Source organism: Mauremys reevesii, linkage group 3, assembly GCF_016161935.1.
Source record: "Mauremys reevesii isolate NIE-2019 linkage group 3, ASM1616193v1, whole genome shotgun sequence".
Taxonomy (NCBI): domain Eukaryota; kingdom Metazoa; phylum Chordata; order Testudines; family Geoemydidae; genus Mauremys; species Mauremys reevesii.
Window position 1 is genome coordinate 58,155,160 of NC_052625.1, and position 27,832 is coordinate 58,182,991.

General features: G+C 41.7%; 2 protein-coding genes across 9 annotated transcripts; one reads left to right on the forward strand and one right to left on the reverse strand.

Annotated features, from left to right (window-relative positions):
• The first annotated feature begins 3,556 nt into the window (after positions 1 to 3,556).
• TRMT61B (tRNA methyltransferase 61B) lies at positions 3,557 to 12,798 on the forward strand. 4 transcript variants are annotated; one of them, XM_039532342.1, is made up of 7 exons: positions 3,557 to 4,722; positions 5,660 to 5,762; positions 8,535 to 8,725; positions 10,141 to 10,232; positions 10,663 to 10,784; positions 12,408 to 12,491; positions 12,684 to 12,798. In XM_039532342.1, exons 1-7 carry the CDS (start codon positions 3,829 to 3,831, stop codon positions 12,749 to 12,751), a joined length of 1,554 nt encoding a protein of 517 aa, XP_039388276.1. In that variant the 5' UTR covers positions 3,557 to 3,828; the 3' UTR covers positions 12,752 to 12,798. The 4 variants fall into 4 exon arrangements, with proteins under 4 accessions (XP_039388276.1, XP_039388277.1, XP_039388275.1 ...); XM_039532343.1 differs by having other exon boundaries at positions 12,411 to 12,491; XM_039532341.1 differs by having other exon boundaries at positions 3,560 to 4,722; positions 10,663 to 10,901; positions 12,411 to 12,491.
• Positions 12,799 to 12,890: 92 nt separating this feature from the next.
• On the reverse strand, positions 12,891 to 27,413 carry SPDYA (speedy/RINGO cell cycle regulator family member A). Of its 5 annotated transcripts, XM_039532345.1 has the most exons (8): positions 26,758 to 26,989; positions 26,054 to 26,138; positions 24,090 to 24,335; positions 23,674 to 23,732; positions 23,297 to 23,382; positions 20,021 to 20,192; positions 16,604 to 16,904; positions 12,891 to 13,104 (listed from the first exon to the last, which is right to left on the reverse strand). In XM_039532345.1, the coding sequence occupies exons 3-8, from the start codon at positions 24,316 to 24,318 to the stop codon at positions 13,016 to 13,018; spliced, it is 936 nt and encodes a 311-aa protein (XP_039388279.1). In that variant the 5' UTR covers positions 24,319 to 24,335; positions 26,054 to 26,138; positions 26,758 to 26,989; the 3' UTR covers positions 12,891 to 13,015. The 5 variants fall into 5 exon arrangements, with proteins under 5 accessions (XP_039388279.1, XP_039388281.1, XP_039388278.1 ...); XM_039532347.1 differs by lacking the exons at positions 26,054 to 26,138; positions 26,758 to 26,989 and adding an exon at positions 27,361 to 27,413; XM_039532344.1 differs by lacking the exons at positions 26,054 to 26,138; positions 26,758 to 26,989 and adding an exon at positions 27,025 to 27,109.
• Positions 27,414 to 27,832: the final 419 nt, after the last annotated feature.

The window sequence follows — 27,832 nt, forward strand, 5'->3', positions numbered from 1 at the left end:
AACACATACTGTTTTCTTTCATATACCTTTCCAAGCAATCCAGTGACCTGTCCTCTTCATTATTTACCACTCCCCCAACTTTTGTGCCATCACCAAACTTTTTCGGTGATGATTTAATGTTTTCGGCCAGGTCATTAGTAAAAATGTTAAATAGGATAAGGCCAAGAACTGATCCCTATGTAAGTCCACTAGAAACACACCTGTCTATGATGGTTTCCTGTTTTTAATTACATTTTGAGACCAATCTGCCAACCTTTAATCCATTTAATGTATGCCACGTTAATTTTATACTGTTCTAGTTTTTTTAATCAAAATGTCAGGCAGTACCAAGTCAAATGCCTTACAGAAGTTGAGAGAGACAATATATTTTATTTGGATCAACTTCTGTTGGTGGAAGGTACTTTCGAGCTTCAGGGCTGGGGCCGGTACAGAAGTCTATTACATCAACACCAAACTTGCAATCTTATAAAAAAAAAATACCAAGTTAGTTTGACAGAATCTGATTTCCATAAACCCATGTAGATTGGCATTAATTATTTACTCTCCTGTATTAACTGAGTTGTGTATTAGCTGCTCCATTATCCTGTGGGAGTGATAGGAAATAGAAAATATAGCCTGGATATCAGAAAAAAAGTCTTGAGCATTGGGGTCTATTAAAATGCAACATAGTTTCCCATGAGTAGTGGTGGAAGCCCCAGTGATTAAGCAAGAATGGAAAAAGCACTAGAAAGTGTAATCTAGAGATCAATCCTCTACTTACCAGGAGGTAGTCTAGATGATTTAAAAGATATTTTTCTTCTGTAATTTCTATATTTTCCCCTGATTATTAGGACAGTGCATTGCAAATTCTTGTATCAGGCTAGATATACATATAAACAGGGATGTGAAAAGGTGTGATTCCTGACCAATGTAGCTGTGCTGGCAGAAGCCCCCTAATATAGACACAGTTATAACTGTACAACCACACGTTTGCCAATCTAGTTTATTTCACCTAGTGTTGTTTTGGAGGGGGAGGGGGCATGAGTAGAGGTGGGGCTAGAATAAACTATGCTTGCAAAAGTACAATTCTGCCAATTCAAGCTGCAACCACGGTAGCACTCTAGGAGCGCTTTGCTAGTACAGTTAAGCTTTCCAAATGCAAACCTGGATTAATTTTCATTTATGATAATAATTCAGTACACTGTAAACAATTATTTTTTAAAAGTACATTTCAGATGCACCACTAGCTTTTCAGGATGCATGTTAAATATACGCATAGTCCTTTCTGTACTGTACCCATTACATATCTTCTATATTCCCTTGAGGCACATCCAGTCAGAAGAAGCATAAGATAAATACTTCCTTGCAAATGTAAATTTTTTCATACCCTCTCATTTAATAGTTCCTGTCTACTTCCTTTAACATGGGGAAAATTATATATGATGGGAAAAAAATCAATGAAAATATTGCTAATGACTAATGTGTCTCTGTCATAAATAGTTTTCCACAGAAGAGGTGGGCAGGAAAAGCCCAGAAACCTGTTCTGAATGTAAACAGTTTAAAATTGTAGTTTATAGACTGCAAGTATAAATGTATAACGGCTTATGTTCACCATTAAAACCATGCACATCTCACAGCCAGATCTTCAAGAGCTATTAACATGATTATTTGATTTACAGCACCCGTAAATATGGTAATCACTTTACAGAAACATGAGAAAAGACAACCAAAAAAATTTTCAAAAGTGCCTTTAAAAACAGGACTTGGGTCAGAGGTGAAAGTAAGCCAGTACGGTCTGGTACAGCGTACCGGCAAGAGCCAGTACGCTGTGCTGGACAGCACCGGCTTCCACGGTGGGGATTGAAAGGGCTCAGAGCTCCCCGCGGCTGCGGGCAGCCCAGAGCCCTTTAAATCCCTGCCCCAGCCCCGCAAAGCTCGGGGTTCCCCCGGCAGCCAGAGCCCCGGGCCCTTTAATTTGCCCCTGAGCCCCGGGGGACTCCCAGCCACCTCCTCAGATCAGAACCCCTGATTGATTTAAAGGCCCTGGGGCTCCCAGCCACAGCTGGTGCACCAGGGCCTTTAAATCTTGAGAGGCCACGCCTCTTCCAGATGAGGCCATGCCCCCTCAGGACTCTGGCAGTACCTAAAAGTCCTGTAAATTACTTTCACCCCTGACTTGAGCTCATAAGTCACATAAGCACTTTTGAAAATTTTACTCAAGGTCTGTGTCCCATAGGGATGATGGTAAGGGATGAGCAAGTACATAATGATCTACAGTAACAATATAAGAATTCACTCTGGGTCTGAGTACATCTTATGGTTCTGATGCAAATAATGAAGCTTTGCATTTTTTTCCCCCCAGTGAAGTGTAACACTTCTAAACAACAAAGCAGAAATGAATGTTACGGAAGGATTTAAAGGATGGGAGTAGTAGGGAGGGTGGATTGTTAAATGGGTTTTTCTTAGTTTTAGGTTTTCAGCTATTGTTTTTTGAAATAGGCACATGCCATCAATGGATTCCCATTGTCTTTCCTCTTTTAGGCTCCAGTCCTGCAGTGAGCAACCTGTGGTCCCAGGGTCCATCCACACTGAGCTCATTGCAAATGGGGGCCTTATAATTCATTTGGAAAAATAAAGATGCAAAGAAATTGCTCAGACCATGTTGCAACATAGACAAAAACCTTAAATCTTCAGAAAGCGTAGTCAATCCCTGACCTCCGGCCTAGTGATTTTGCAGTTGTTCCTTCTCCACCATTTTGCATTGTAAATGAAAACAAGCCTCTAGACACGCTTCTAACAAAGTTCTATTCAAATTTACAACATATTGTAATTTTCTTTTGATTGTATTTGTTTTTGAAAAACATTAAATTGCAGCAGCATATCTGCCTTACCTATGTTTTGTCTTTTGTGCCCAATTGTTTTGCTCAAATAAACTTAAATTATAGTATGATTCATTTAAATCGAAATGTTATGCCTTGTGTTTTTGTCTGGCTGAACAAGAAGCCCGATTTAAACTATATTCGTTCAGATTAGTTGTTACTTCCAAGGTATGTTTTTTTGTTTTCTTGTTTTGGGGGTGGGGGGAAGGTGTGTGGCAACAACTCTAAGAGAGTATAATAAATAATAATCTTAGCATTCTTATAGCAATTGTTTTTGTTCAAAATACTTTAACTGGATTTTGATTAATGTTTGTAATCTTCAGGACAGATTTTTAGAGTAAATTCTCCCTTTTTGTAGATGGGAATGTATTTCAAATCCTTCCAAATTTCGCTTACTTAAGAACGGATATACTGGGTCAGACCAAAGCTCCAGCTAGCCTAGGATCCTGTCTCCAGACAGCGGCCAATGCCAGGTGCCCCATAGGGAATGAACAGAACAGGTAATCGGTGATCCGCTCCTTGTCGCCCCCTTGTTCCTACTTGGAAGGAATCATCTTCGCAGTCTGTATTCAACTGAAAGCAGTTTAAAAATCTTTCCCCCTACACGATGAAGGGTTTTCATGGGTCATTTTCAAACTCTCACGCTATTAGGGTGAGGGGGTCGAAGGAACATAAGGCTGTTTGTGAAGGGAACAGCAGCTGCTGGACCCCAATCTGATCGGCGCTGCCTGGGCCATGTGGGCAAACACGTGGATCCGGACGGTCGCAGCTTTACTACAGACGTGCGTGTCGCTGTGTTGGCCCTCGTGGTTCCTGCAGGGGGAAGGCAAAGGCGAGTCCGCCTGCGCGTGAGCAAGTCCTTAGTCCAGCCCAGGGGACCCAGCCAGCAGCACAGGCTAGACCGGCAAGCGGCGCCCGGGCTCTCCCGGCCCCGGCAGCTTTGCGTGCAGCGCCCCCGGCCGGCGCAGCCATGCTGCAGTGTGCCAGGCGGCGGCTGAGCCTGCAAGCGCTGGGAAGGGAGAGGCGGGCGCTGCCCGCGCGAGAGGGCCCGGGGAAGCCCGGGTTGGTGCCGCCGTGCGGGAGGAGGCGGGCGAGCTGGTGCCGGGCGCTGCTGGGCAGGGGAGTGTTTGAGGCTGGCGAGCGCTTAGGGGCCCCGCGCACCCGGGAGCAGGGTGCGCCTCCCCTGCCTTCCGCCCAGCGCCTCCGGGCGCTCCGAGCGCTGTGTTCCGGCTCGCCCCGGGATGGAGCTGGGCCCGAGTCGGAAGAGCAGGTCACTGCCGCTGCATCGCCTGTAGCCGACTCCGCCCCGGCGGCTGCATCGCAGGCGGACCCGGGTCAGCTGCTGAGGAGCCGGAGGAGGCGAGCCTGGGAAAGGGCCCTGTCGCCTCTGGAAAGGGTGAGCCGGCTGATACCCGAGGAGTTGCTCTCGGAAGAGCTCAGGGCCATACGGCGCGCAGACCAGGGGGGAACAAGGCAGGAGGACAGCAGTGAAAACGGCGACTCTCACCTTCTGCAGCTGCCTGCTGCCGGTAGGGCTCCCCCCGCACAGCTGCAGAGGGATGAAGACAAGACGCCTGTTGACACCCATAACACATCGGCTAAAGATGTGCCTTTCCAAGCTGGGGACTTGATTTTAGCAGAGTTTCGCAGAAAAACCTACGCGGAGTTTAAACATATGCGTAACCTGACAGCTGTCGGGAAATTGAATAGCAGTTGGGGAGTTATTAGCCACCTGGAGATAATAGGCAAGCTACCGGGTCAAATGTTTAGGACTTCTAGCGGGTTTCAGTTCCTGATAAGGAGACCAGCCTTAGAAGATTTTGTGCTTTTGATGAAGAGAGGACCTACTATTTCATATCCAAAGGTAAGGCCGCGTTGCGTGGGTTGTCAGTTGTTGCAATGGATGTTTCCACAACTGATCAATTTTAACTTAAAACCCGATTTAAACAGCAGCTGGTGATGATTATTGGTTTTAAAAAGGCAGGACCACCCCAGGTCACCCAGCTACAAGATGGGTACCAGAACCATTGGGTTAGGGTGGTGAAGGGTCTGATGACCCCTGGGTTTAGGGAATCATAGAATATCAGGGTTGGAAGGGACCTCAGGAGGTCATCTAGGCCAACCCACTGCTCAGAGCAGGACCAATCCCCAGACAGATTTTTGCCCCAGAGTACTACATGGCCCCCTCAAGGATTGAACTCACAACCCTGGGTTTAGCAGACCAATGCTCAAACCAGGAACTTTGATTAGATGTACAGTTCCAATCTCCAGGAGATGCTTTGGATTTCTATTAAACAGCCCTTCACATATAAAAGTTTGGGTAGTCCTAATTTAAAACCTTTTTAGAGATGCAGTCTCAGAGTCTTTGTTGTTAATTTGCATATCCAAGCATTTTCAGTTTAGGGAAACAGCAATACAATTTACTTTTAGACAGCTTCCTTCCTACTAAACGGGCCGTGTTTTACAGTGGGATATTTTAGCTTTTACATTACAACCATAATTTGCCATTTGTGTTTTACTATATTAAGGAGTCCTATCATTCCTGTATTAGTAAATTACTTCTTTCTTTTAACATTTGCTTTGTTGATCTGAATAGCTGCAGGAGCTTCAGGTGGCTTATGCAATTGCATATTGATTTTTCAGAGGTGTAGCATCCCGCATCTCCTATTGATTTCTGTGGAACCTAAGAGTACTCAGCACTGCTGAAAATCAGGCTGCTGCTTTAAGCAGAATTCTAACATATTACTGTTTGAATATACAGTATAAAAGTATTGGTATTTTATTTCTCTTTTAACCCTTAGGATATTAATGCAATGCTGATGATGATGGATATCAACCAAGGAGACACTGTGGTGGAAACTGGTACTGGGTCTGGTGGAATGAGCTTGTTTCTATCAAGAGCAGGTAAAAGACCCTAGATTTAGCAAATATAGGAGTTTATTTCAGAAGCAACACAGAAATATTAGTATAACAAGTGCTACTTTTCCATTAATCAAAAAAACTTGAAGTCACTCTCTATGCCCACTTTCAGGATTTGCTGTGACTTTTCAGATTTATGTATGCTGTTTATCTAGGGTGAAATTTAGCACTGTGCAGCGGGCCAGCACGTAGCCTGTAAGCCATTTAGGCTGCATTTTGATGTCATAAGGTGTACAGGCCTTGTGCTGATGCTCTGTATGGGGTTAAATTTCACTCCATATTTTTATCATTGGTATTCTTGTATTGCCTTTCTAGCCTCTTTCTTTGCTATTCATGGGTTACTCTTTCCTCACCCGTTTGTGTGTGTGTAGATAAGTAGACTGCATTGCTGAAGTCGTGATCATAGTGGAGGAGCAGCTCTGCTGTTAAGTTTGAGACTTGCTCATGCCATGTCTACACTACAGTAACAACACAGAGTCTAGTGGCACCTTAAATTTAATTTAAAGTGCCATTGAACTTCTTGTTGTTTTTGTGAATACAGACTAACACAGCTACCCCCTGATACTTGACACCATGCACTACAGTGCTGTAGTGTAGATGCTTCCTACATTGATGGGAAGGGTTTTTTTCATTGATATAGTTAATCTACCTCTTTGAGAGGCACTAGCTAGGCCGATGGAAGAATTCTTCCATCAACCTAGCTGCATCTACAGTGGGGATTAGGTTTACCAAACTATGTGGCACAGGGCGGGAATATGAAGCTGAAATGGCAGTGCTGGGGCCAGAATGATAGGGGAGGAACTAGTTGCCACCTTTGTGCTGGCTCTGATGCCATTTGCAGAGTACCAGCCACATCAGATACTTTATTTTCTGGGATAAGCTTGATGAAGTGTCCTGCATTAGGAATGATAAACCAAGTCTGCACCAGGCACTGAGAACAGGTATGTGTGGCACAGAAACTCGCTGCTGAGATCAGGGTGAGACATAGTCAGTGCACGGCCCAGTATACAATGCAGAGACTGTATTGGGGAGCTGAGAACAGGAGTGCTTGGCACTTACACTGCTGAGAACCAGCAAGCTTGACATAGGCCCACAAGAACTGACAGATAAGGAGGGCAGGATGAGAACACGCTTTGAGAGGAATGGAGCAATAAGCACCCATGGTTTCAGGCTGTATCACCTCCACCATGGGGTGTTCTCATTCAGCTCAGAACATTTCTTTGAGATGGATGGGCTACTTCACACCTCCCTGAGCTTCCCCTGAGGAAGATGGAAATGTAGAACCCCTTCCCTATACACTAAATCCAGATTTGAGGTAGGGACTCTGGACCTCCATTCTTCTCCCACTTCTGTATGCATTCCTCCCAGCCTTCTGTCCTCAAAATTTATCAGGGGCATGTAGTTTTTTTTTTCTACAATTCCTCAATGAATAACGAATCATCCTCAAAGTGGTCTTTGCTCTCTAGGAACTCATGTACTGACAGAACAGAACCATAAGGGGGGGAACATTGGGCACCTTCCCATCCAGTGACATACCTGGTAATGGCCAGAAAGTGGAACCTTTGATTCCTTCGCCCCTTCTCTACAAATATCCCCACATTCCTCCCCAATTCTTCTCTATGGCTGCTCCACCAGGCTGGGAGAAGGAGCTCGTTCGCTCCCCTTCCCTCACTTGGAGAAGAAACCCAGAACTCCCCACCTCCCCTGTGCTGCTTCCAATAGTAGAAAAGGGGCACCACAGGCTCCCCTTCCCCCACAATTGCTGCTGCTCCTATGGAAAAAGGGATGTCAGAGCTGTTCAAGGGAATGGGGAGAGAAGGGGATCAGAGTTGTGTAATGTTGGCACAAAGCTTAAGTGGGCCATAGACACCTTGTGTTGGCCCTCTGCACAGAGGTGAATTTCAGCAAGTGAGCCTTCTGTTACTGTAAATGTAAAACCAACTCAGATTTAGGCACTAAAAATGAATGTGTGTCCGTGTTTATCTTTCCCAAACTCCTGTATCTGCTACAGACCGAGTTAACTGAAGGACAGGGTGTCTGGCTGAGGCTGCTGTTTCACTTCTGGATACCTGCACTCTGATGTGGGTCACAAGTGAAAATAAGTATATTGGGTTTCATTGTAGTCTCTCTTTGGCCACTGCTTTAATCTCATCCCAATGTTAGGCATAACTGAAGCTATGCCCTGCAGTTGCTGCACTGTAACTCCCGCATGTGGATGCTGCGGGCATAAACTAAAAGGTTCCTAGTTCTCATTAATGTAATCCTATCTGAAGAGGACTAAATTAATGTGCATTGGAAACCTTTTAGTTTGTGCCTGCAACATCTGCCCTGGAGAGATACAGCGCATAACTTTATTGCAGCAGTGTAGACAAGCCCACACCGTTGTTGGCAGCATTAGCAGCGAGATCAGAGACTGAAAGGACCATAGATACTGAATTCTTCTCTTATTGCTAGAGGTGCTCTCTCCAGGTGAGGGTTGAGAAAAATGGTTCTGCCAGCCTCTGCTGTATCTATCCATAGATTAGACAAATTTCGGCCTCCAAGATGTTAATCTGGCATTTTTTACCTGCACAGGATCATTTAAATTTGAACAAAAATAAATTGTAGTTGATTATCTTTTATATAATAACTTGTTAGGGTGAGAAAGGGGAGACAATTTAGACTAACCTGTCCTGTTATTTACTTGGATGTTTTTAACCTGTTAACTTGAATCAGGAAAAAAAAATAGTAAATTTAGTGTGTTTCATTTGCTTTAAGTTGGGCCTCGAGGACGTGTTATAAGTTATGAAATCAGAAAAGATCACCATGCTGTAGCCAAGAAGAATTACAGGCGCTGGCGTGATGCATGGGAAATAGGACATGCAGAAGAGTGGCCAGATAACGTGGATTTCATTAATAAAGATATTTTAACAGCTGCTGAGGATATGAAAGCTATAACATTTGATGCAGTAAGTCTTTAGTAGAAAACTCCCTACCTTAAAGAGATTGGCATCTGATTTTTTTTTTCTGATTAAATGAAAAGCAATTTTCTTATCCTCTCCATTGTGGGTTTCCCACCTTTAGCCTAAGCATAAACTATAAAGAAACAACCAAGCCTCTGTTAGCGGGGATGGACAAATCCCATCTCCCATTGTCAGCAAGTGTCTTTGAAGGTCTGATGGTGCATCATCCTCAAAAGAAACACTGATATGTCCATAGATTTACTCCTTTCTGTCTTATAGGGAAAAACATACTTTGTCCGTCTCCATTTGCAATAGTACAGTTGTGAAGGGAAACAGATTTTTCCACTCCTGAACTAGGCACATACTTTGTATATAAATTGCAGACTTATTTGTACTATAACTGTTATTTAAAAAAAAAAAACCTTTTATATCACCTGTGCTCCTGAATAGAATGTCTAAACTGAAGTAATGAAGGGTATTGTCAATTCCTCTGTCTTCATGCTGTAACTTTTAATAACATTTCATGCAAAATGTGTAAACAAAATACACTTTTGGTTTTTATATCCTTTTTCTTTTAAATTGATGTTTTACAAGTATCCTTTTTCTTTTAAATTGATGTTTTACAAGAATTGTTTGAACCCATATTGTTCCAACAAACAGTGGGAAGCTAGTTAATGCAGAAATTTATTATTTTCAGTCTTATTGGATCAACATAAATCTTTAGATTAAACAAATAAATTAAATTTAGTTGACAAGTTTATGTGCACAGATACAAAATGGCCAGCAACCTAAAAATATAATCACTGACTCAGAATCTTAGATATAACAGTTTATTATTCCACAAAACAGGTATTCTTACATACTCCGTTCTTTGTTTGCAGTTTAAATAGTTTCTTGAAAAACAGTTGTCAGAATTTGCTGAGATAGAAGTCTCATGCGTTAAACATCTGAATTTTAATATTTAATAGTATGATGTGATTATTTCATTGCAAAATATAGTTTGAAAATGTCTTAACTTTTTTTAAAGCAGATATGCAAAAATCAATTACATGTAATCTGTTTCAGGCATTGGTTTTTTTTATTTTGCCAGCATGATACAATTTAGTTGCTGGACAGTTTGACATTAACCCAAGACTATTGTATGTTGTTTAAATATGAATTGTTCATTTAGTAAAAACTACCAGATCTCATCAACACTTCATTTGGAATGCAGTAACACTGAGAGGTCTAAGAAAAACACATGGATCTTAGGCCTGCATAATCTGTTCAAAGACTGGAATATTATTTTTTTGCAAATCTATATTGTAGATCTATGCATTAATTTTCCATAAAACAAACTCATTGTTTTCTGCTTTTGTTGACTTGGAGAAACTGATTTATGTCTATTTAGTCTGGTTAATAATTATCTTGTTCTTCTATAGGTAGCTTTGGATATGCTTAACCCTCAGATTGCTTTGCCTGTTGTGTATCCAAATCTTAAGCAGGGTGGTGTATGTGCTGTATACCTAGCAAAGTAAGTATTAAAACCTGGCATTTATAAACTCGTTTGATTCAGACATCAGATAACTGTAGTTTTGTTAAGCATGTCTTTATGCATAATAGATTTTAAATACAAAATGTTTATTTTTTGTAACAGTTTTCTACATTTGTTGTTCCTGTAATACTTTATGAGCTGCACTCAGTATAAGTCCTGCAGTCCTTACTTAGGCAAAATTCCCATTGGGGTTAGGGGGAGTTTTACCTGAATAATGTCTACAGGATAATTGCCCGTGTTCTTCTGTGCAGTATTCAGATTTGTTGTTGGCTTAAATGAAAACTGATGGCTTTGTGTTCACCAAGACGTGAAGGGCACAGTGCAGTACACAGGTCCAGGACTAGCAGTTGTGTAAAAGGATCTCAAAAAAGAAAAATGTAACACCATATCTCTTCCATTTCTCTGAAAGTATCACACAGGTTATCGATCTGTTGGAAGGAATACGGACCTGCCATCTCTCTCTTTCATGTGAAAGGATCATTGAGGTGACTCACAGAGATTGGTTGGTACACCCTGCTAAGCAGAAGGATGGTAGGTTTGCCTCAAGAGTGGAACCTAAACAAATTGTAGATGAGGAACTTCAGCCAAAAGAAGGTGAAGAGCTTCCTATTCGGGATCAATCAGTAGTTGGAGAAAGTGACGATGTTGGTAAGGAGCTACCCTGAATTAGATATAAATTGGACTAGGACAGCGTTTCTCAAACTGGAGTCACCGCTTGTGTAGTGAAAGTCCATGGCGGGCCGGGCTGGTTTGTTTAGCTGCCGCATCAGCAGTCCGGCCAATTGCGGCTCCCACTGGCTGCAGTTCGCCGATCCAGGCTAATGGGAGCTGTTGGAAGTGGTGGCTAGCACATCCCTCAGCCCGCACCACTTCCAGCAGCTCCTATTGGCCTGAAGCGGCGAACCGCAGCCAGTGGGAGTCGCAATCGGCCGGACTTGCGGACATGGCAGGTAAACAAACCAGCCCGGCCTGCCAGGGTCTTTCCTTACACAAGTGGTGTCCCAAGTTTGGGAAACACTGGACTAGGAGGCTAATGTAAATTTCCCCCCCTTTTGAAGAGAGATTCTCCCTCACCACAGCTGTTTTGAACAAGATGTAATTCAGAGAAGTCTGCTACTATTTCACACACACTTCCTCTCCCAAATAATCTGCTTACATCACTTCAGATGTACATATATCCTCCACATCTATAAGCCAAAGTTATCAGCTTGTGATGTATGCAAGCTCCATTGGTCCATACTGGCATCTGCTGGTTTTCTAACTCCTTTCCAAAAGCATTGCTGTTGCATGTTGCAAAAGTATTAGCCTATGCTTACCAGACAGAGACTTGTTGTTGGCTTGAAGTATAACTTTTTTCTGTAGTCTGAAAGCTGCAGATCTGGGTCTCTAACCATGAAATATAAACAAATGCTTTTTTGTTACTTTTATCATAAAAAATTGAGGATGAGGGTTTTTTTGAGAGCTAAAAATGTAATCACGTAAAATACCATTTTCTGTTTTTCAGACACCTCCTGATCTACTCACCCCTAGCTCTTGTACTACTTCCTGTGAAAAGTACTAGGAGTAGTGAAGCTGAAAGTCTAGGTTGTGGAGAACAGGTTTAGCACCCAAGTCCTTTCCTACAAATGAACTTTTTCTGGCTACAATCAATATTTTTTGGGAAGTCTTTTCCTAAATTTTGATTGGCAGCTATATTCATGGTAAATATAAATGTAAATGAAATGGCCTTTTAATAAATCCAGTTGCAAATTAAATAAATAAATTCTAATTGGCAGCTCAATCATGCTACTGAGTGAAACTTTTTAAACTTGAATTCCGGAACTGTTGTCTTAGGGTAGCTCCCATATACTGTTGCTGCTTTATGATCCATTATGATTATGGTGTGTTTTGGGACTGTATGTGGCAGACATTAACCAAAAACAGGATGCTTTGTCTGCAAGCTGCAGCTCTGGCAAATTCAGACAGTACAGCTTATTCTAGCTATAGGTTTGTGAATATAGCAAAAGAGGCTGTCTATACCAATGGATGGCTGCAGAGCAGCCTGATAGGAGTGGATTAACAAAAGAGAGAAAGGCAAGATGTTAGAGATTAGTATTTAGACATAAAATACTCTTTTTACCTGCCAGGAAATAAATTTTTTTTATTTTAATTCAGCAGAATCACTTTCTGATTATGTCGAACCATATGGTTCACTGCCGTACATTGCTAGACCTTACCCTTGGCAAACTGGTCACACAGGTAAGAAATGTTTGGGAAATGTTTTTATAATCTTAAGATTTGTTAAATAGTATTGTGTATTTTGCAAACATTCGCTCTTTCTAAACTAGTATTTTATCATTGACATAATGAATTGATATAACTTATAGTAGTTATCTATTAAATGCACACTAAGGTTCCTGTGGCAATAATATTTTTTTTCCCTCCAACTAGCATTTCTCATCAAGCTGAGGAAATATAAAGTGGCATATCCAGACACTGCTCCAGATGGCAGCTGCTAATTTGAGTACTGTACTTTGCCAGAATAAAATTAAATGTTGTAAATGGCTGTTTAATTTTGTAGACTTGTGCATTTTTTAAAATTACTACTTTGATTTATATTGAATGTACATTTTTATATTCCATGTACAATCTAAAGAAGGGACGCTAATGAAATAGTGAACTATGGTACAGCTATGCAATACTGTTAGAAACAAACATTTTATAATTAATCTTGCAATGAGTTTGGTATTCTGAGCTATATCTAATAACTCTGGTCAAACATTTCATTCTTCATTTCCTGTAAACCAGTCCATGGATTTGTCTTGATTCATGCAGCTAATCTTTCTCTCTTTGGTGAATAGTCTGTTGCAATCTACCAGAAATTAAAAAGAAAGAAAAACAATGAATTTGTTTACATAAGGTAAGAGTACAATAGACCAAACTCTGCATTCTGCTACAGATACAATTCCTTTTTGCATTGTTATGTACCAATCAATACTGATCACCTTTGTTAGGAGCAAAATATGTTTGCATAATTCTACATCGAATCAATAGGAAATGCAATTCACGGAATTTTGGCCCTATTATATATACTTATTTACTACAAGGCACTGTTTACACAAAGAAAAAGACCAGTTATTGACAAGATTTTTCTTGCTATACCTCTGTCAATCAGGGCTGAAGATTGTTTGGCTGATAGTGGTCAGATCATTTTCAACATCATTACAAAAAGCATGTCTACTATTTGTTAGAGGGAGAAGAGGAGGAATGGTACTGTGGACAAAGCATAGGACTGAAGAGTCAGGAGTTCTAGTTTTAATCCCATCCCTGTAACGCACGTCTTATGTAGTTTTGGAAAAATCTGTGCCTGAGTTTCTCCCTATTTAAAATGGATATGCTAAAACTTCTCTACCGTATGGGTTATTCTGAGGTTGAAAGGGAAACCATCCACCTGGTCTCGACCACTTAAAATACATTAGAAATAGTTTCAAGTATTACCACCTTTCTCTGAGTTCTTCTGTCAGTTGTGAGAATATAAATAAATTATTCTGTCTTTTAAAATGTTCTTCTCATCTGAAGCTCTGTGGAAAACCCACACAAGCAGAACAAAAGGACTTGTTCCAGGGACTCTGTGAACCTGACTATATACAAAGTGCTATCAAATGCATGAAGTAAATGAACTAATTTTTTTCCTAATCTCTTTCAGATATAGTAATCTTACTACTGTTACAGATAAGAGTTAAGTTTAAAAAAATTGGGACAGAAGTGTGATTATAGTTTCAGAGTGGAGGCTCTGTGTAAGTGCAAAGTATTTTAATAGTGAGCTGAACCTGTGATATGTTCTACTGGACTCGTCTGCCTAATTCCTTTTCTGTTATAAATATCACACAATTGAAAAATTTTCAAGGTTTAAAAAGCCCCTTAGAATTGGAGCAGTTTACGGACAATATCAAAACAGTAAGTATAACACTCTGTAGGATTCCTAATGCCAACATTTCAATCCCATTTGCACTAATGGAAAAATGGATATTAAAGATAATTTATTATGTTTCCAATTTTTATTTAGATAAATTAATCCCACTCCTTCAAAGATGTATGCATGTATTTAATGTTTCACACTGAGTAGTGCCCAGTGGTTAAGCACATGTGTAAATCTTGGTAGATTTCAGCCTTATACATTTTTATAAAATGAATCTACCAAAAGATAATCATCTGAAGCATGATCCAGTCTTAATACTTAATTTAAAAATGAACAAATACCTCCTTTATATGGTGGAGACTTCTCAGATACAGTAAAAGCTAACCAAGATTTTCAGGGTGGGAGGTGGGTTAGAAAAAAACAATTGATTTCATGAGTAATCAAGTTCAGAATATATATGATAGAGGGCTGCACTCATTTTTTTTTAAACCCTGAACTTGTGTTGCTCACAACACTAATCTTAAAACTCAGATAATAAATTATGCTTCTTATTGTTGCTTCTAACAGGAAATGTTAGAAAGGAATTTTCAGAATTAATTTGAGAAATTAATAGTGGACAACTTCTTGCTCATAGTAGTATATATTCATCAACAGTCCGCTGAAGTCAGTGAGTAGCTATGAATAAAAGTTAACAGGATTTGTCAACTCCCCAGAAGAGTCAGAATTGAGAACAGTTAAGGAGACAAGGATAATTTCAACAGACCTAGAACATCTTTAGTACTAACAAGAAAGGGTAATTTACAACAAAAATCATAAAAAATAGTCTGTTATTGTGATAGTAACTGTCATCTAACAAGACTTCAGAGTAGTTTGGTGAAAAAAAACATACTGTGGGGGGGAGGGATAGCTCAGTGATTTGAGCATTGGCCTCCTAAACTCAGGGTTGTGAAGGGGCCACTTAGGGAACTGGGGTAAAAATCTGTCTGGGGATTGGTCCTGCTTTGAGCAGGGAGTTGGACTAGATCAGGGGTCAGCAACCTTTCAGAAGCGGTGTGCCAAGTCTTCATTTATTCACTCTAATGTAAGGTCTTGCGTGCCAGTAATACATTTTAACATTTTTAGAAGGTCTCTTTCTATAAGTCTATAATATATAACTAAACTCTTGTTGTATGTAAAGTAAATAAGGTTTTTAAAATATTTAAGAAGCTTCATTTAAAATTAAATTAAAATGCCGAGTCTCCCAGACTGGTGGCCAGGACCCAGGTAGTGTGAGTGCCACTGAAAATCAGCTCACGTGTCGCCTTCGGCACGCGTGCCGCAGGTTGCCTACCCCTGGACTAGATGACCTCCCGAGGTCCCTTCCAACCCTATAATTCTACAGGTATGTAAGAAACAATGGAAGGAACTCAGAATACTTCTGCAAAAGATGCCTTAAGATAAAACATTAGCTGTTCAAACAAACAGATGCGCATTCTGATACTGAATCATCTGAGACTTGCCTCCTAAGGGTTTACTCAAAACACACACATTTATTTTACCAAGAATAGCACACAATCTGGATAGAGTTCTGGTTACAAATGGGATTGTTAACTGTCTGCACAACACTGCGAAATCCTTGGAGGTCAAGAAAATTGATTTAATAAATGTTCATAATTTAAAACTAAAACATGCTTGGCGTTAATTAGCACATTTGTTGGTAGTCTGTCTAGGTGCCTATATGGCCCCCATTCCCATAAATCTGAGTCTTAGTAGAGTGTCCAAGGATTTAATAGGCATGAAGACTACACTGTGGTCTTATTACTAGAAAAGCTTCACCACACTGCTCTGCCAGTGTTTCTCCAGGTTAGAGATAAGCAACCTTGACAGGGCAGCTAAAAGAGCTTTTATTGCTGCTATTTGTGCTATCCCAATTCTGTAGATAAATAAAGCAATGGAGATTCTAGTCTCCTTTCACAAGCACTACATTCATTCTTTCCAAAACTAACATGCAAGTGGAATAGGAAGTGGCTTGTTTCTCACTTTATGTCAAGCTTTTGGTTAAGTGAGAGACCTCTTACATACAGAGCAAGGGAAAAGCAGAGCTCAGTCCTGCAGCAGAGCTGTGTGCTTTAGAAATGCTGATATATTAGGGGTGCTAGACAAGTGGTTCTCAAACTTTTGTACTGGTGACCCCTTTCACATAGAAAGCCTCTAAGTGCAACCCCCCCCCTTCTAAATTAAAAACATTTTTTAATATATTTAACACCATTACAATGCAGGAGGCAAAGCGGGGTTTGGGGTTGAGGCTGACAGCTCGCAACCTCCTGCCCCCATGTAATAATCTCATGACCCCCTGTGGGGTCCCAACCCCCAGTTTGAGATCCCCTGTGCTATACAGATACTGCAGATTCCAAGGTAATAAATATATACCTAAACTAAGTAAATGAAAGCGACTTACAATACTAAACTGTACCTTGGGAATAACAGCAAGGAGAAGGATCAACTAGCATTTTTTCAACTGGGAAAGTGTCCTTCAATTCCTGAGATACATGTTGCTCCATGATCTCTAAAGTCCCAGTGGATGAAGAAGATGAGGATGATAATCCCAGTCCTACAAATCTTCCTTTCTTACCACAAAGCAAACAATCTGCTGGTGTGGCACTTGGTCCACGGGGCAACTGCACTTCATTTTTGCTGTAATTTCTGACAGCCCCACTGTGATGCAGGGAACGTTCTCGCTGCCATATATAATGTGATGGAGCAATAGCCATTACCTAGATTAGAAAAATCTTAATTATGTATAGAACCAGTGTAAGAAAAACAATAAGCAAATACCATACAACTGAAATGAAGAGAAACCTTAAGTATATGTTTGTCCTGGAAGATGGTACCTCTGTATGAAACTGAACATTACGGTGGAAAGAACAAGTTTCAAAATACCTCCTCTGTGCAAAAATTATTTGGTGATGCAATAATCACTTTAATTTCTAATTGATGTAGGGATTCAAGGAAGAAAAGCCACATTCAGTTTCCATCATATCTGTGTCTGAGAAATACACATCATTGGTTTAGAGTGGTAGGGAAGTTAGAAGTGCTCTTTGCTGGCTGAACCGCTCTGGATGACTTAATTAAAATTCCCTTAACTTTACAGTTTGACAAAGTCTTGTGCCGTTCCATGTATCCAGTGTAAACCCCCAGTGTGAACTGTATCATGGTTTCCAACAATTGATGATGCCATAGTTTCAATATGGAACCTCCTAACAGAAAAAATTGTTTGGGGAATTTTTTTGTTTAATCAATCTTAAATCTGGTATCAGTTCTCACTGTGCTAGGCTGTAACTGTGCAGTTTCACAATATTTAATGGAAATAGATAAGCTCCCATCTTTTCCAAATCCAAACAGAAAATGTATTTCACTACTTTCTGCAGTTCAATCCCACATGTCATAACAGGGCCCTTCCTGGCAGTAGGAATAAATCCAACCAGAGAATACTGAGGAATAGTATTTATCAGGGTGACTTTTTTCCTTTTCTGTTAAGCTCAGGTTTGAAAAACAGGATGAAATAATGCAAAAGCAATTAAGGGGTTGTTAAAACACCTTTAATTTTTAGAAATAAAGGGTAAAATCCTGGCCTTACTGAAGTCAAATGGAGTTTTGCTGTTGAGTTCACTTGGGCCAGGATTTCACCCAAAGTATTGGATTTTTATCTAAAAATTTGAAATTGACAATTTTCTAAGTAGTTTGAAAAATGAAATAATTCTAAACTGAATGAGGTGACTTGCATAAACAGTTTCCTCTTTGTTGCAAATTCCTTCATTCAGGACCAACAGTAAATACGGTATCTGTTTAAGACACAAAAAGAACAGGAGTACTTGTGGCACCTTAGAGACTAACAAATTTATTTCAGCATAAGCTTTTGTGGGCTACAGCTCACTTGGACTCTGGTCAGCAAAAACTCATGCAGCAACTTTGGTAGTGAATGCTCAGTGGCACAATGTAAAACTTTCCAAGTGCAAGGTGGACTGGCTATGTGGGCAAATTTTTAAAAATTTGGATATGGAGTTTGAAACAGGGTTTTATTGAGTTTACCCTAAAAACAGAGGCCTAGATCCACAAAGGTAGCTAGTATCAGAGGGGTAGCCGTGTTAGTCTGGATCTGTAAAAGCAGCAAAGAATCCTGTGGCACCTTATAGACTAACAGACGTTTTGCAGCATGAGCTTTCGTGGGTGAATAGTCATGCATCCGAAGAAGTGGGTATTCACCCACGAAAGCTCATGCTGCAAAACGTCTGTTAGTCTATAAGGTGCCACAGGATTCTTTGCTGCTTTTAAAGGTAGCTAGGTACGAAACCCCTGACTTAGGCACCCAATGGCTTCAGTCCCAGTTTTTGGCTCTACTGCAATCCACAAAACTCCCACTAAGCCCTGTAGGAGCCTAAACTCACTCAGCATCTAAGTTTACAGGGTAAAAGTTCCCAAGGTGCCTAAGTTTCTGCCTCTGGGCATGCACACTGCTACCTCACTCTAGGTATCCAGGCACCTGTCTCCCACCTAAGTGCCAGACCAATTCACAAGCTCGGGGAAGATATGCATTCATCCCCCTAAAGCATATGAGGGGCCCAATCCAGAAGGTGTGCTCATAGGCCACCTACCAAATCAGGTCCCATTCAAAATCTGTGCCTGGCTTATAACATTTATCTCAGTGGTAAGAGCATCCAGTGGGAGACTCAGGTTCAATTCTTCCCTCTGCCAGAGTGGGAGAAAAGAGGTTGGAGAGCCCTGTTCAAATCCTGTCTTCCCTTCTGGCAGAAGGGGGAATTGAACCTGGGTTTCCTACAACCCAGGTGAGTGCTATAACCACTGCAATAAATGTTAGAAGATGAGCAGTACCATCTCCTTCTCTGGCTGTTTTGTGTAGAGTGAGGCAGGTGCCTAACAGGAGGGCTAGCTCAGTGGTTTGAGCATTGGCCTGCTAAACCCAGGATTGTGAGTTCAATCCTTGAGGGGGCCACTTAGGGATCAGGGCAAAAAGTTGGTCCTGCTAGTGAAGGCAGGGGGCTGAACTCAATGACCTTTCAAGGTCCCTTCCAGTTCTAGGAGATTGGTATATCTCCAATTATTCCTGCAAAAAACTATTTAGGTACTTAAGACACATGGCTCTAGGAGATAGGTTCCTATATGTGGATTGCTTGGAAGAGATAGGTGTGTCCCTGAGGCCTAGATTTAGGCACTTATATAAATATATATGGAGATATACCTATTTCATAGAACTGGAAGGGACCTTGAAAGGTCATTAAGTCCAGTCCCCCGCCTTCACTAGCAGGATGAAGTACTGTTGCTGAGGGATTTTTGCCCTGATCCCTAAATGGCCCCCTCAAGGGTTGAACTCACAACCCTGGGTTTAGCAGGCCAATGCTCAAACCACCAAGCTATCCCTGCCCCCCTTAGCTCCATGACACCATTTTGCATACCGCTCACAAAGGCAGCTCCCTACCTAATATGCTGACTTTTATAGATCATATTTAAGGCACCTAGCTCTTCCCATTCATTATATAGGGACCCTAGGCACCTAATTTAGGATTTGTGGATTATGGTGGTATTCCTGTGGTTTTATAGGCACCTAGAAGTTAGGTGCCACAGTGCTCATAGTTGCAAGCCTAAGTCCCTTCCTAAATCCAGGCCAGAGTTCCTAAGAATGCATATTAAATGCAAAGGAAAATAATCCATTTCAAAACAGAATAGGCAAATCGTTAAATTTCAGTTGCTTTTTTCCCCTTAATCCCTGGTTTAGCAATACATTTCTGTTAAAGATAATGTATAATATATATCAGACCAGATCCTCAACTGGTGTAAATAGCTCAAGTATTGAATGCATGAAAAGCCTGCCTACCTCTTCACAGCAACGTCTGCTTACAATAGCCCTGTAGTCAATTCTATCCCAGAGCTGGTCTCTTAACTTTAAGAAGTTAGGGAAAAGCTTCCGCCAGGTTTTTCCCAAAGCCCATGGAAAAATTTCATACTTTGACTCTTCATCATCTTCTTCAACTGTATTTGCGAGATACCTACAAAAATATATATTAAGGATCTCCAACTTCGAGTCACCACATCACATGATTTTAACTTTATACACCTTAAAATAATTCCTTACTTCCACTAGTTTGGGGAAATTTGCTACCAAATTTTAGACTTCTCCCAGGATGAAAGGAATTTTCTGGTTTACTTCAATCCATTAATACAAACATATATGAAACAGTCATAACAATTGGTTTTGTGCTAAAGTTCACTGGATGGGCACATACATTAAATATAATCCAGTTTCACTTTGCCAAATCAACAGGGCATCCGCACATTAAAATGAATAGTTTTTGATTGACTCCTTAGGATATGAGGCACAAATACATTGTCTGAGGTTTAAAAGTTTAAAGAAAATGTCAGTGATAGATCTGCTTCAAAACTAAGGCCTTACAGGCCTTGTCTACATGTGAAAATTGTACTTCCTAAACCAAGTCTGTTTAGAAACTAGGAAGCAAAAAATATTCAACATTAATAAAGCAGCAAAATAAATAAAAACATACAATAGGTACAACACCATTTTTAAGGGGAACCCACTTTTTTAACATCCACATTTCTCCATTCTTTCAGAAAATATTTCTTGTTCCTTGGTTTTGTCCCTCCTACCTGCCTCCCACCCCCCCGACCACAGGCAAATATTGTTACCTCCTATCTAGAGCCACAAACCCACCACAATCAGCTATCAGTACAGCTTGCTAAAAGGTCATGAAAGTTTAGCAGCCCAGACACAAAAGTCCAGAGTCACAAAAGGAACAAGGCACTTAACTGCCCACTTTAGGTTCTTAAGTGAAAAATTTAGGCACCAGTGAGGTCCTCAAAACCCCTGGTTCAGCAGCTGCTTAACACAATAAGCACCTAAATTCACTCAGCATCTAAATTTTCACTTTAAAAGTCCTCTACGCGCCTACATTTCTGCCTCGGGGCATGCACTCTGCTGCCTCATTCTAGGTGTCCAGACACCTATCTAATGCCTAATCCCCCGTAAGATCCTCTAACCAGGTAAAGATAAGTGTTCCTCTGCCTATCTCATCTTCAGGACCCAATCTGGCAGATGTGATCAAAGCATGCCTATTGGGTTGGGGCCTATACAAACTGAGGAGGCAGCAGAGATGGCAGCACCTCCTTTCAGCTTAGTGGGATTAGAGCACTCACTCGGGATATGGGAGACTTGGGTTGCATTCTCCCCTCTGCCTGATCAGGTGAAAGGATTTAAATAGGAATTTCCCATCTCCCAAAGGAGAATCTTAGCCACTGGCCTAGGGGATATTCTGATATTCAGTTTCTTCTGATGAAGTTGTCCATTTTGGATACATTTTAAATAGTCATTAGGCCAGAAAGAGAGAGTGAGAATGATTCTATAGCGTGGAGGATAAGCCACTAATGTGGGAGACCCAGAATTGAGTCCCCCTGCTCCAGTAACTGTTGCCATCTTTGCCACTTGGTTTCACATATATTTGCTGACAGCAGAGACATGGAGAGATACAGGAAAAATGGGTTCCATTCCAGGCTCTGGAAGGGAGTGTGCTCTAGATTCAGGCACAGACTGTTCTGCCCCTTTCCCTGAAATTTTATCCCTTCTGCCCTGTCTGTCTCCTCCCCACCACTGGATCCTTGTAGTACCATTCACCCTGTCTATCCAATCCAGTCTCCACTCCTCAGGCTTCTTACCCTAGTCTCCTTACCCAGACAGTCCCAGCTGTCCCCAGGGCCGCCCAGGGGGGAGGGGGGGGCAAGTGGGGCAATTTGCCCCGGGCCCCACAGGGGCCCTGCGAGCTGCTCCGGGGTTTTCGGTGGCACTTCTGCGGCAGGCCCTTCACTCGCTCTGGGTCTTCGGCGGCGGGTCCTTCAGTGCAGCCAAAGACTCGGAGCGAGTGAAGGACCCGCCGCTGAAGTGGTTCCGAAGCCTCGGAGTGCCGCCTGGTGAGTACAAGCGCCGCAAGTGGCAGAAAAAAACAAACAAACCCGCGATCGGTGGCACTTAAGCTGCTCTACCACCGCTGCTTCATTCTTCGGCAGCAATTCGGCGGCAGGTCCTTCCCTCCGAGAGGGACCCGCCGCTGAATTGCCGCCGAAGACCTGGCCCTGCCCAAGGCCCCCTGAATCCTCTGGGCGGCCCTGGCTGTCCCTCATCCGGCCCCAACTCCTTGTCCCCAGTCCCCAGTCCCTGGCAATCCAAGTTCCCCTTTATAGCTCCTCAACCAGTCTCTCCCTCCTCCCCAGGATCATCTAATCTCAGTCTCCCTTTCCACCTGTTCCTGATTCCTTTTCCCAGTTTCTTTTCTCCTTCCACCCAGCCAGTCCTCATCTCACACCTTCAACTCTCAGTCACAGTTTCTCTCCCCGCTCCAATCCCAGTCTCATGAGACTCCTTGTCCCAATCTACTCCTTTCCCTCTCCCAGGTCTGGTTTGTCTCCTCTGCATTTGAATCAGACACCTTTCTCCATGCTGCCTGGGTCCCAACTGTGATAAAGATGCAGTGGTGGGGAAAGGCACAGTAAGAGCACAGGAGAGACAGACTCCCTTCCTCTCAGTTCCAATGCTCATTCCTGCCCCCAAGCCAGGAGGAGCCATTACAGGGAAAGTTGTTCTGAGACTCTGTAGCTGCACCATGCTCAGAGGCTCTGTGGGGATGGTGCAGGTGCAGTCTTGTCAGCTAGGAGCTGTGAGAATCTTGAGCTTGCTTCATGAGGGAAGAATTTTTGGAGATTACAGCTGCTAACATTAAAGAAGTGTCTACTGAACAACATGTATGAACTGCAATTTTTAAAGGCTTATAATTTGGTCATATTTGGGCAGATTTTCACAGGGATGGCACAAGGCACTCCCTTATTACAAAGGCAATCCCCCTGCCAAATTTCAAGTCCCTGCTTCAAAGTCTGGGGGCGCTATTCAAAGAAAAGATCTCAAGAAGTTTTTAACCTGGGCAAATTAATGGATTTTTCTCTAGCCTGCTCATATGGGGAAGGGTTGTGATGTGAAACTTCTCCCCATAAGAATCCTAATTTATAAATCAAAATTATTAATGGAATAAACACAGAACTAAATCAATGAAAAACATGTTATAATTCAAACAAATATTTAAAGAATACTTACAGAGCAACAAAGAAATTAAGTCTGGTATGCTCATTTATACTGAAGCTAGCCCTCTTGAAATAAACAAAAGTCATTGCCAAAAGATACTGTTAGAAAAACATAAAGTATTAAAATAGAACATTAGTATTCTTTTGTTTCGTATATAAAATTTCCTAAAAGGACGTAGCATCTTTTAAATCTGTTTCTGACATCACCACAAGATTATACTTTATTAAGTACACTCAGAAAAGTGTAAATTGTTTCCTATGTTACTTTGCCAGAAGCTGTGTGAATACATTAGAAAGCAGAATATGGTTTATGTTCATATTATAATATCAAGTGATTAAAAGTAAAAGGCGCAAAAAGTGGCCAATTAACCAAAACGATACCAAATTTACCTTATCTGCAATTTTACAGCAGCAGTCCATCCACAGGAAATCTTGAATTAGATCATCATCTGCAACAAAAAAACAATGAAAGGGAGAGAAAGGAGATGATATGTGTAGAAAGGGTCAAATGATTTTTGTTTTATCTTTATGCAATGTATTTTTCAGCAGTTTGACAGCCCTTCTGTAGTTATTTTTATTTAAAATGTAAATATTTATACACTGAAATATAACAGTTGTGGAGGAGGAACGGGAGTGTTTTCAGTTAACTGAGGAATAATATTCAGGCACTTCAGCGCAAGATATGGCTGTTAATGTATGCATGAGAAGCATTCAAGTTATTATATTTAGAGAAAACAGTTGCTTATAAAAAGTATTTTAGTGTTCAATCAACACATTTTACCCAAAATGTATAATTGTTAACCTACCAAATAGTTTAAAGAAAGCAGTCATTTCCTGACGCTGAATAACCAGACATGCACCTTTTGGACGTTTAGACTTATTACTGTGCACATCTTTTTCACAATTTTCCTGACTGTCTTTAAAAATAGGACGTTTTAGACTAATAGATTTATTTTGCTGGTGTGATCTAGATGCACTTGACTTTATATGAACAGTGACAGTGCGAGGTGTCTGACAGACCAGATTATGTCTCATTTTTGTATTGAAGATTCCTGTTAAAATAAAAAAAGACAATATTAACAATAGAGATGATTATATAGATAAGTTGCAAAATAAAAGGCACCAATAAATCTTTTTTCTATATCCATTTTGGTGTCAAGAGAAACCATAGATTTAACAAAAAATTCATACACAGTTGCTTTGCAGACTCCCTCTCTGTAACTGTATTATTTAGCTTAAGCATTTTCATGTATAGTTTGTATGGAAGATGAAATACAAAACAGTTGTATTGTACTAACATAAGTCCCAATCCTGCAAACACTAATGTAAACAACTTTACATATGAGTAGTCCCACTGAACTCAGTATGGCAATTCACATGCATAAAGTTACTCGGGTATAAGTATTCGCATGATTGGGGCCACGATGTGTTATAGTGAGCAATATAATGCACATTTTATTTTTGCATTTTTGTACCACTCAGATTGCTGGTCATCTTGTGAAAATAAAATAATAGTTGGCATTAAAGTGCCCATAGTCAAAGATTCTCTCTACATTATATGAAGTTTTATGATAAATATTTTCCCTGTAGGTCATCTGTATTAAACTGTGCAATACGAGATTTTACTAGATAAGTACTGTGTGTATTAAAGATTGGAATTGGAACTTGATTTTTTAAGTGCAATTATAAATATGTGCTCATGAATACTAGAGATATATTAACTTGTATACAGATTTGTCAATACATTTTGCAACTAGAATTTGGACTGAAATCAGCAATTTAACTTTTATAGGCTAACAAACAATTTCAGCTGGATGCTACCTACCTGTACCAATTCAAATTAATGATGTAGGGGTGAAATTCTAACATAACCCATTACTAACCTTCTGAGCCATCTAGCACCTTGTATTAATAATAATAATAAAACAAAACTGTCAGAACATTATCATCCCAAAAATGGTATGACTCCTCATAAGACACCCAAGCACCTATGCTATAACACTAGTACTTTGAATTTCTATAGTACCTTTCATCCCAGCATCTCAAAGAACTTTATATCTTCTGAGATAAGGACTGTGATAATTACCTAAGACTAAGGCCCTATTTTATATCAATGTGAATTGAAGACTGGGGCCTTACTTGAGGTAAAACTCTAGAGAAAGACTTATTCTTTTTCTCATTCAGAATATCCCATATTAAAAAGGTTGTATGATCAGACATACATGCTCCCATTTTTTCATTAAAAACTATAGTAATCAAAGGCATCTTTATTTTTACCTTATTTGCAATTAGGACTGGAAGGGACCTCCTGAATCAGAGTCCAGTCTCCTGCTATTGCAGGCAACCAATTTATATAATCCCAATCATAAATGTATGAAGCTCCATCTAAATCTAGTTAAATTGTTTACTCCCACAATTCCTATTGGAAGACTGTTCCTGAACCTCACTCCTCTGATTGTTAAAAATGTTCTTCTAATTTCCAGCCTAAATTTATTCACTGCCAGTTTATACCCATTTGTTCTTTTCCCAGTGTTGTTCTTTAGCTTAACTGTGTGCTCATAAAGAATACCAACGGAATTAAATTATTAGCAATTTTAACAAACTATTATTAAATTCAAGCACAACATAATGTTACAGTAACAGTAAGGTCCTGAACTATTTTTATAACATTTGTTTCTGAAGTGTTGCAAGTACAGCTTGGACAGAGAAAACTCCCCCTTAAACAGATTATCAAGAAAGTCAAGCTTTTAGATAAAGTGAAGTTGCATACAATTTCATCTTCAAGGAGATACCAGAGTGAGGGTGAGCAGAATATTCTTGGGTGGAGAGTGGGAAGCGAAGAGAAGTGTAATCCCCTGGCGAAGAAAAATAATTGGGGGTGGGAGAGGTGAAATGGTCTGTTAATCACCACAATAGGAGGAAGAAGGGATTGCTAATCTCTAGGAAAAGAAAGGAGCAATCTTTGGTAGCAAACACAAGGGGAGGGAAGTATTCTTTAGAGAGGGTGTTAATGCCCAGGGAAAATTAATCCATCTCTCCCTTACCCCCAACATAATCCTCTCTTCTCAGTGTTATCTCTGCACAAAATACAGAGATTTCTTAAAAGAGCAGTTTGTGCAGGGCCAAAATAAGACATAGGCACTACAGGCCCATGTCAAGGGCCTCAGCTCCTGGAGTCATGGGATTGCATCAGAATCTGAGTTTTTTGTTTTTAAGTAAATTTCTAGCCTGGTGGTTGTGAAATTAAGTTGGAGCCCGTGGCCCAGGTCTCACTGATGCAGTGACGTATATCTGAGTCTGTAGAGAGCCTGAGAGAGTAGCTCTGAAGGGTGCAAATGTCCCTGTGCGGCTCACTGGGGCGTAACCGCCAAGACCCAGTGCTCTGCTGGGCCTTGCCAAAGCCACTTCAGCAGCAGCAGCAGGAGGAGAAAAGCACGGCAGACCCAGCGCAGCTGCCCTCACCAATGTACTCACTAAAGGAGCCCCATGCCCCTGTCACTTTGGGGAGAAAGGGGGCCCGCGAGAGCCCCAGGACCCTGTGCAGGGCGAGCCGTGGGCCTGGCCGTGTGCTGTGCCTGAGGCCCCAGACCACCTGACTCGTGATCCGAGTTTGCCTGCTGGAGAGGTGAGGGGGGGGCACTGCCCAGCGGAGAGCAACCCTCCCCCCCACACACACGGGGCACTGTGGGGTCGGGCCGTTGTTCCAAGTGGGGGCAGGGCGGAGATTGCTGGAACAGTTACCTCAGGCTGGGCACCCCAGGCGGGGGGGGAGGGGGGAGAAGCCGGCTGCCTCCCAGCCTCCCTCCTGCCTTCACCGCAGAGACCACTGCTGGCTGAAGGCCACCCAGCCCACCCCTTGTATAGCCAATCAGGGCAAGGACAGGAGCAGCCTCGGCCAATCAGAACGCGAGGGACTCTGCCTCATGCCATCCTGAGGTGCTAGGTGGTTTTGGTTTCCCCTCAGGCCCTTTCCTTGGGGGGTGGGGCGTGAGGGTAGTATCACCCAATCAAAAAAGGGAGAGCCCTGTTGCTAGGCAAGATTGCAGATGGAAAGGCCACAGTCAAGTCGCGCCCCACCTTGCCAGTCTCTCAGGCCCAGGCTGTAGACAGAGTTAAGGACCCCCACCCCGGAGTGCCTGCCCCAGGGGCTTCTGGCCAAGTCTCTGCAGCCCTCCTCTTAGCAGGCAGGGGGCCCCATGACACTCCCTTTTCCTGCTGCTCTGCCCCTGCCCAGCCTCTCCAGCCCAAGGTGGCTCAGGGCGCTGGGGCAGGGGAGAATGGGCCAGCCATGAGGATCCTGTGCGGGGAGGTTGGGTGACAGCAGAGGATAAGCAGAAGGGAGGCTGGGGGCAGAGCAGGGGGATGGGAGGTAGAGGGTGTATAATACTTAGCGATCTTTGGGGAAGAGGTGACTGGTGCTTAGGGGCTGCTAAGATGGGGGTTCATAGAGTTTAAGGCCAGAAGGGATCATTAGATCATCTAGTCTGGTTTACTGGGGTGCCACTAGTTAGAGGTGCAAGGAGGAAATGAGGAGGTGCTGGAGACAGAA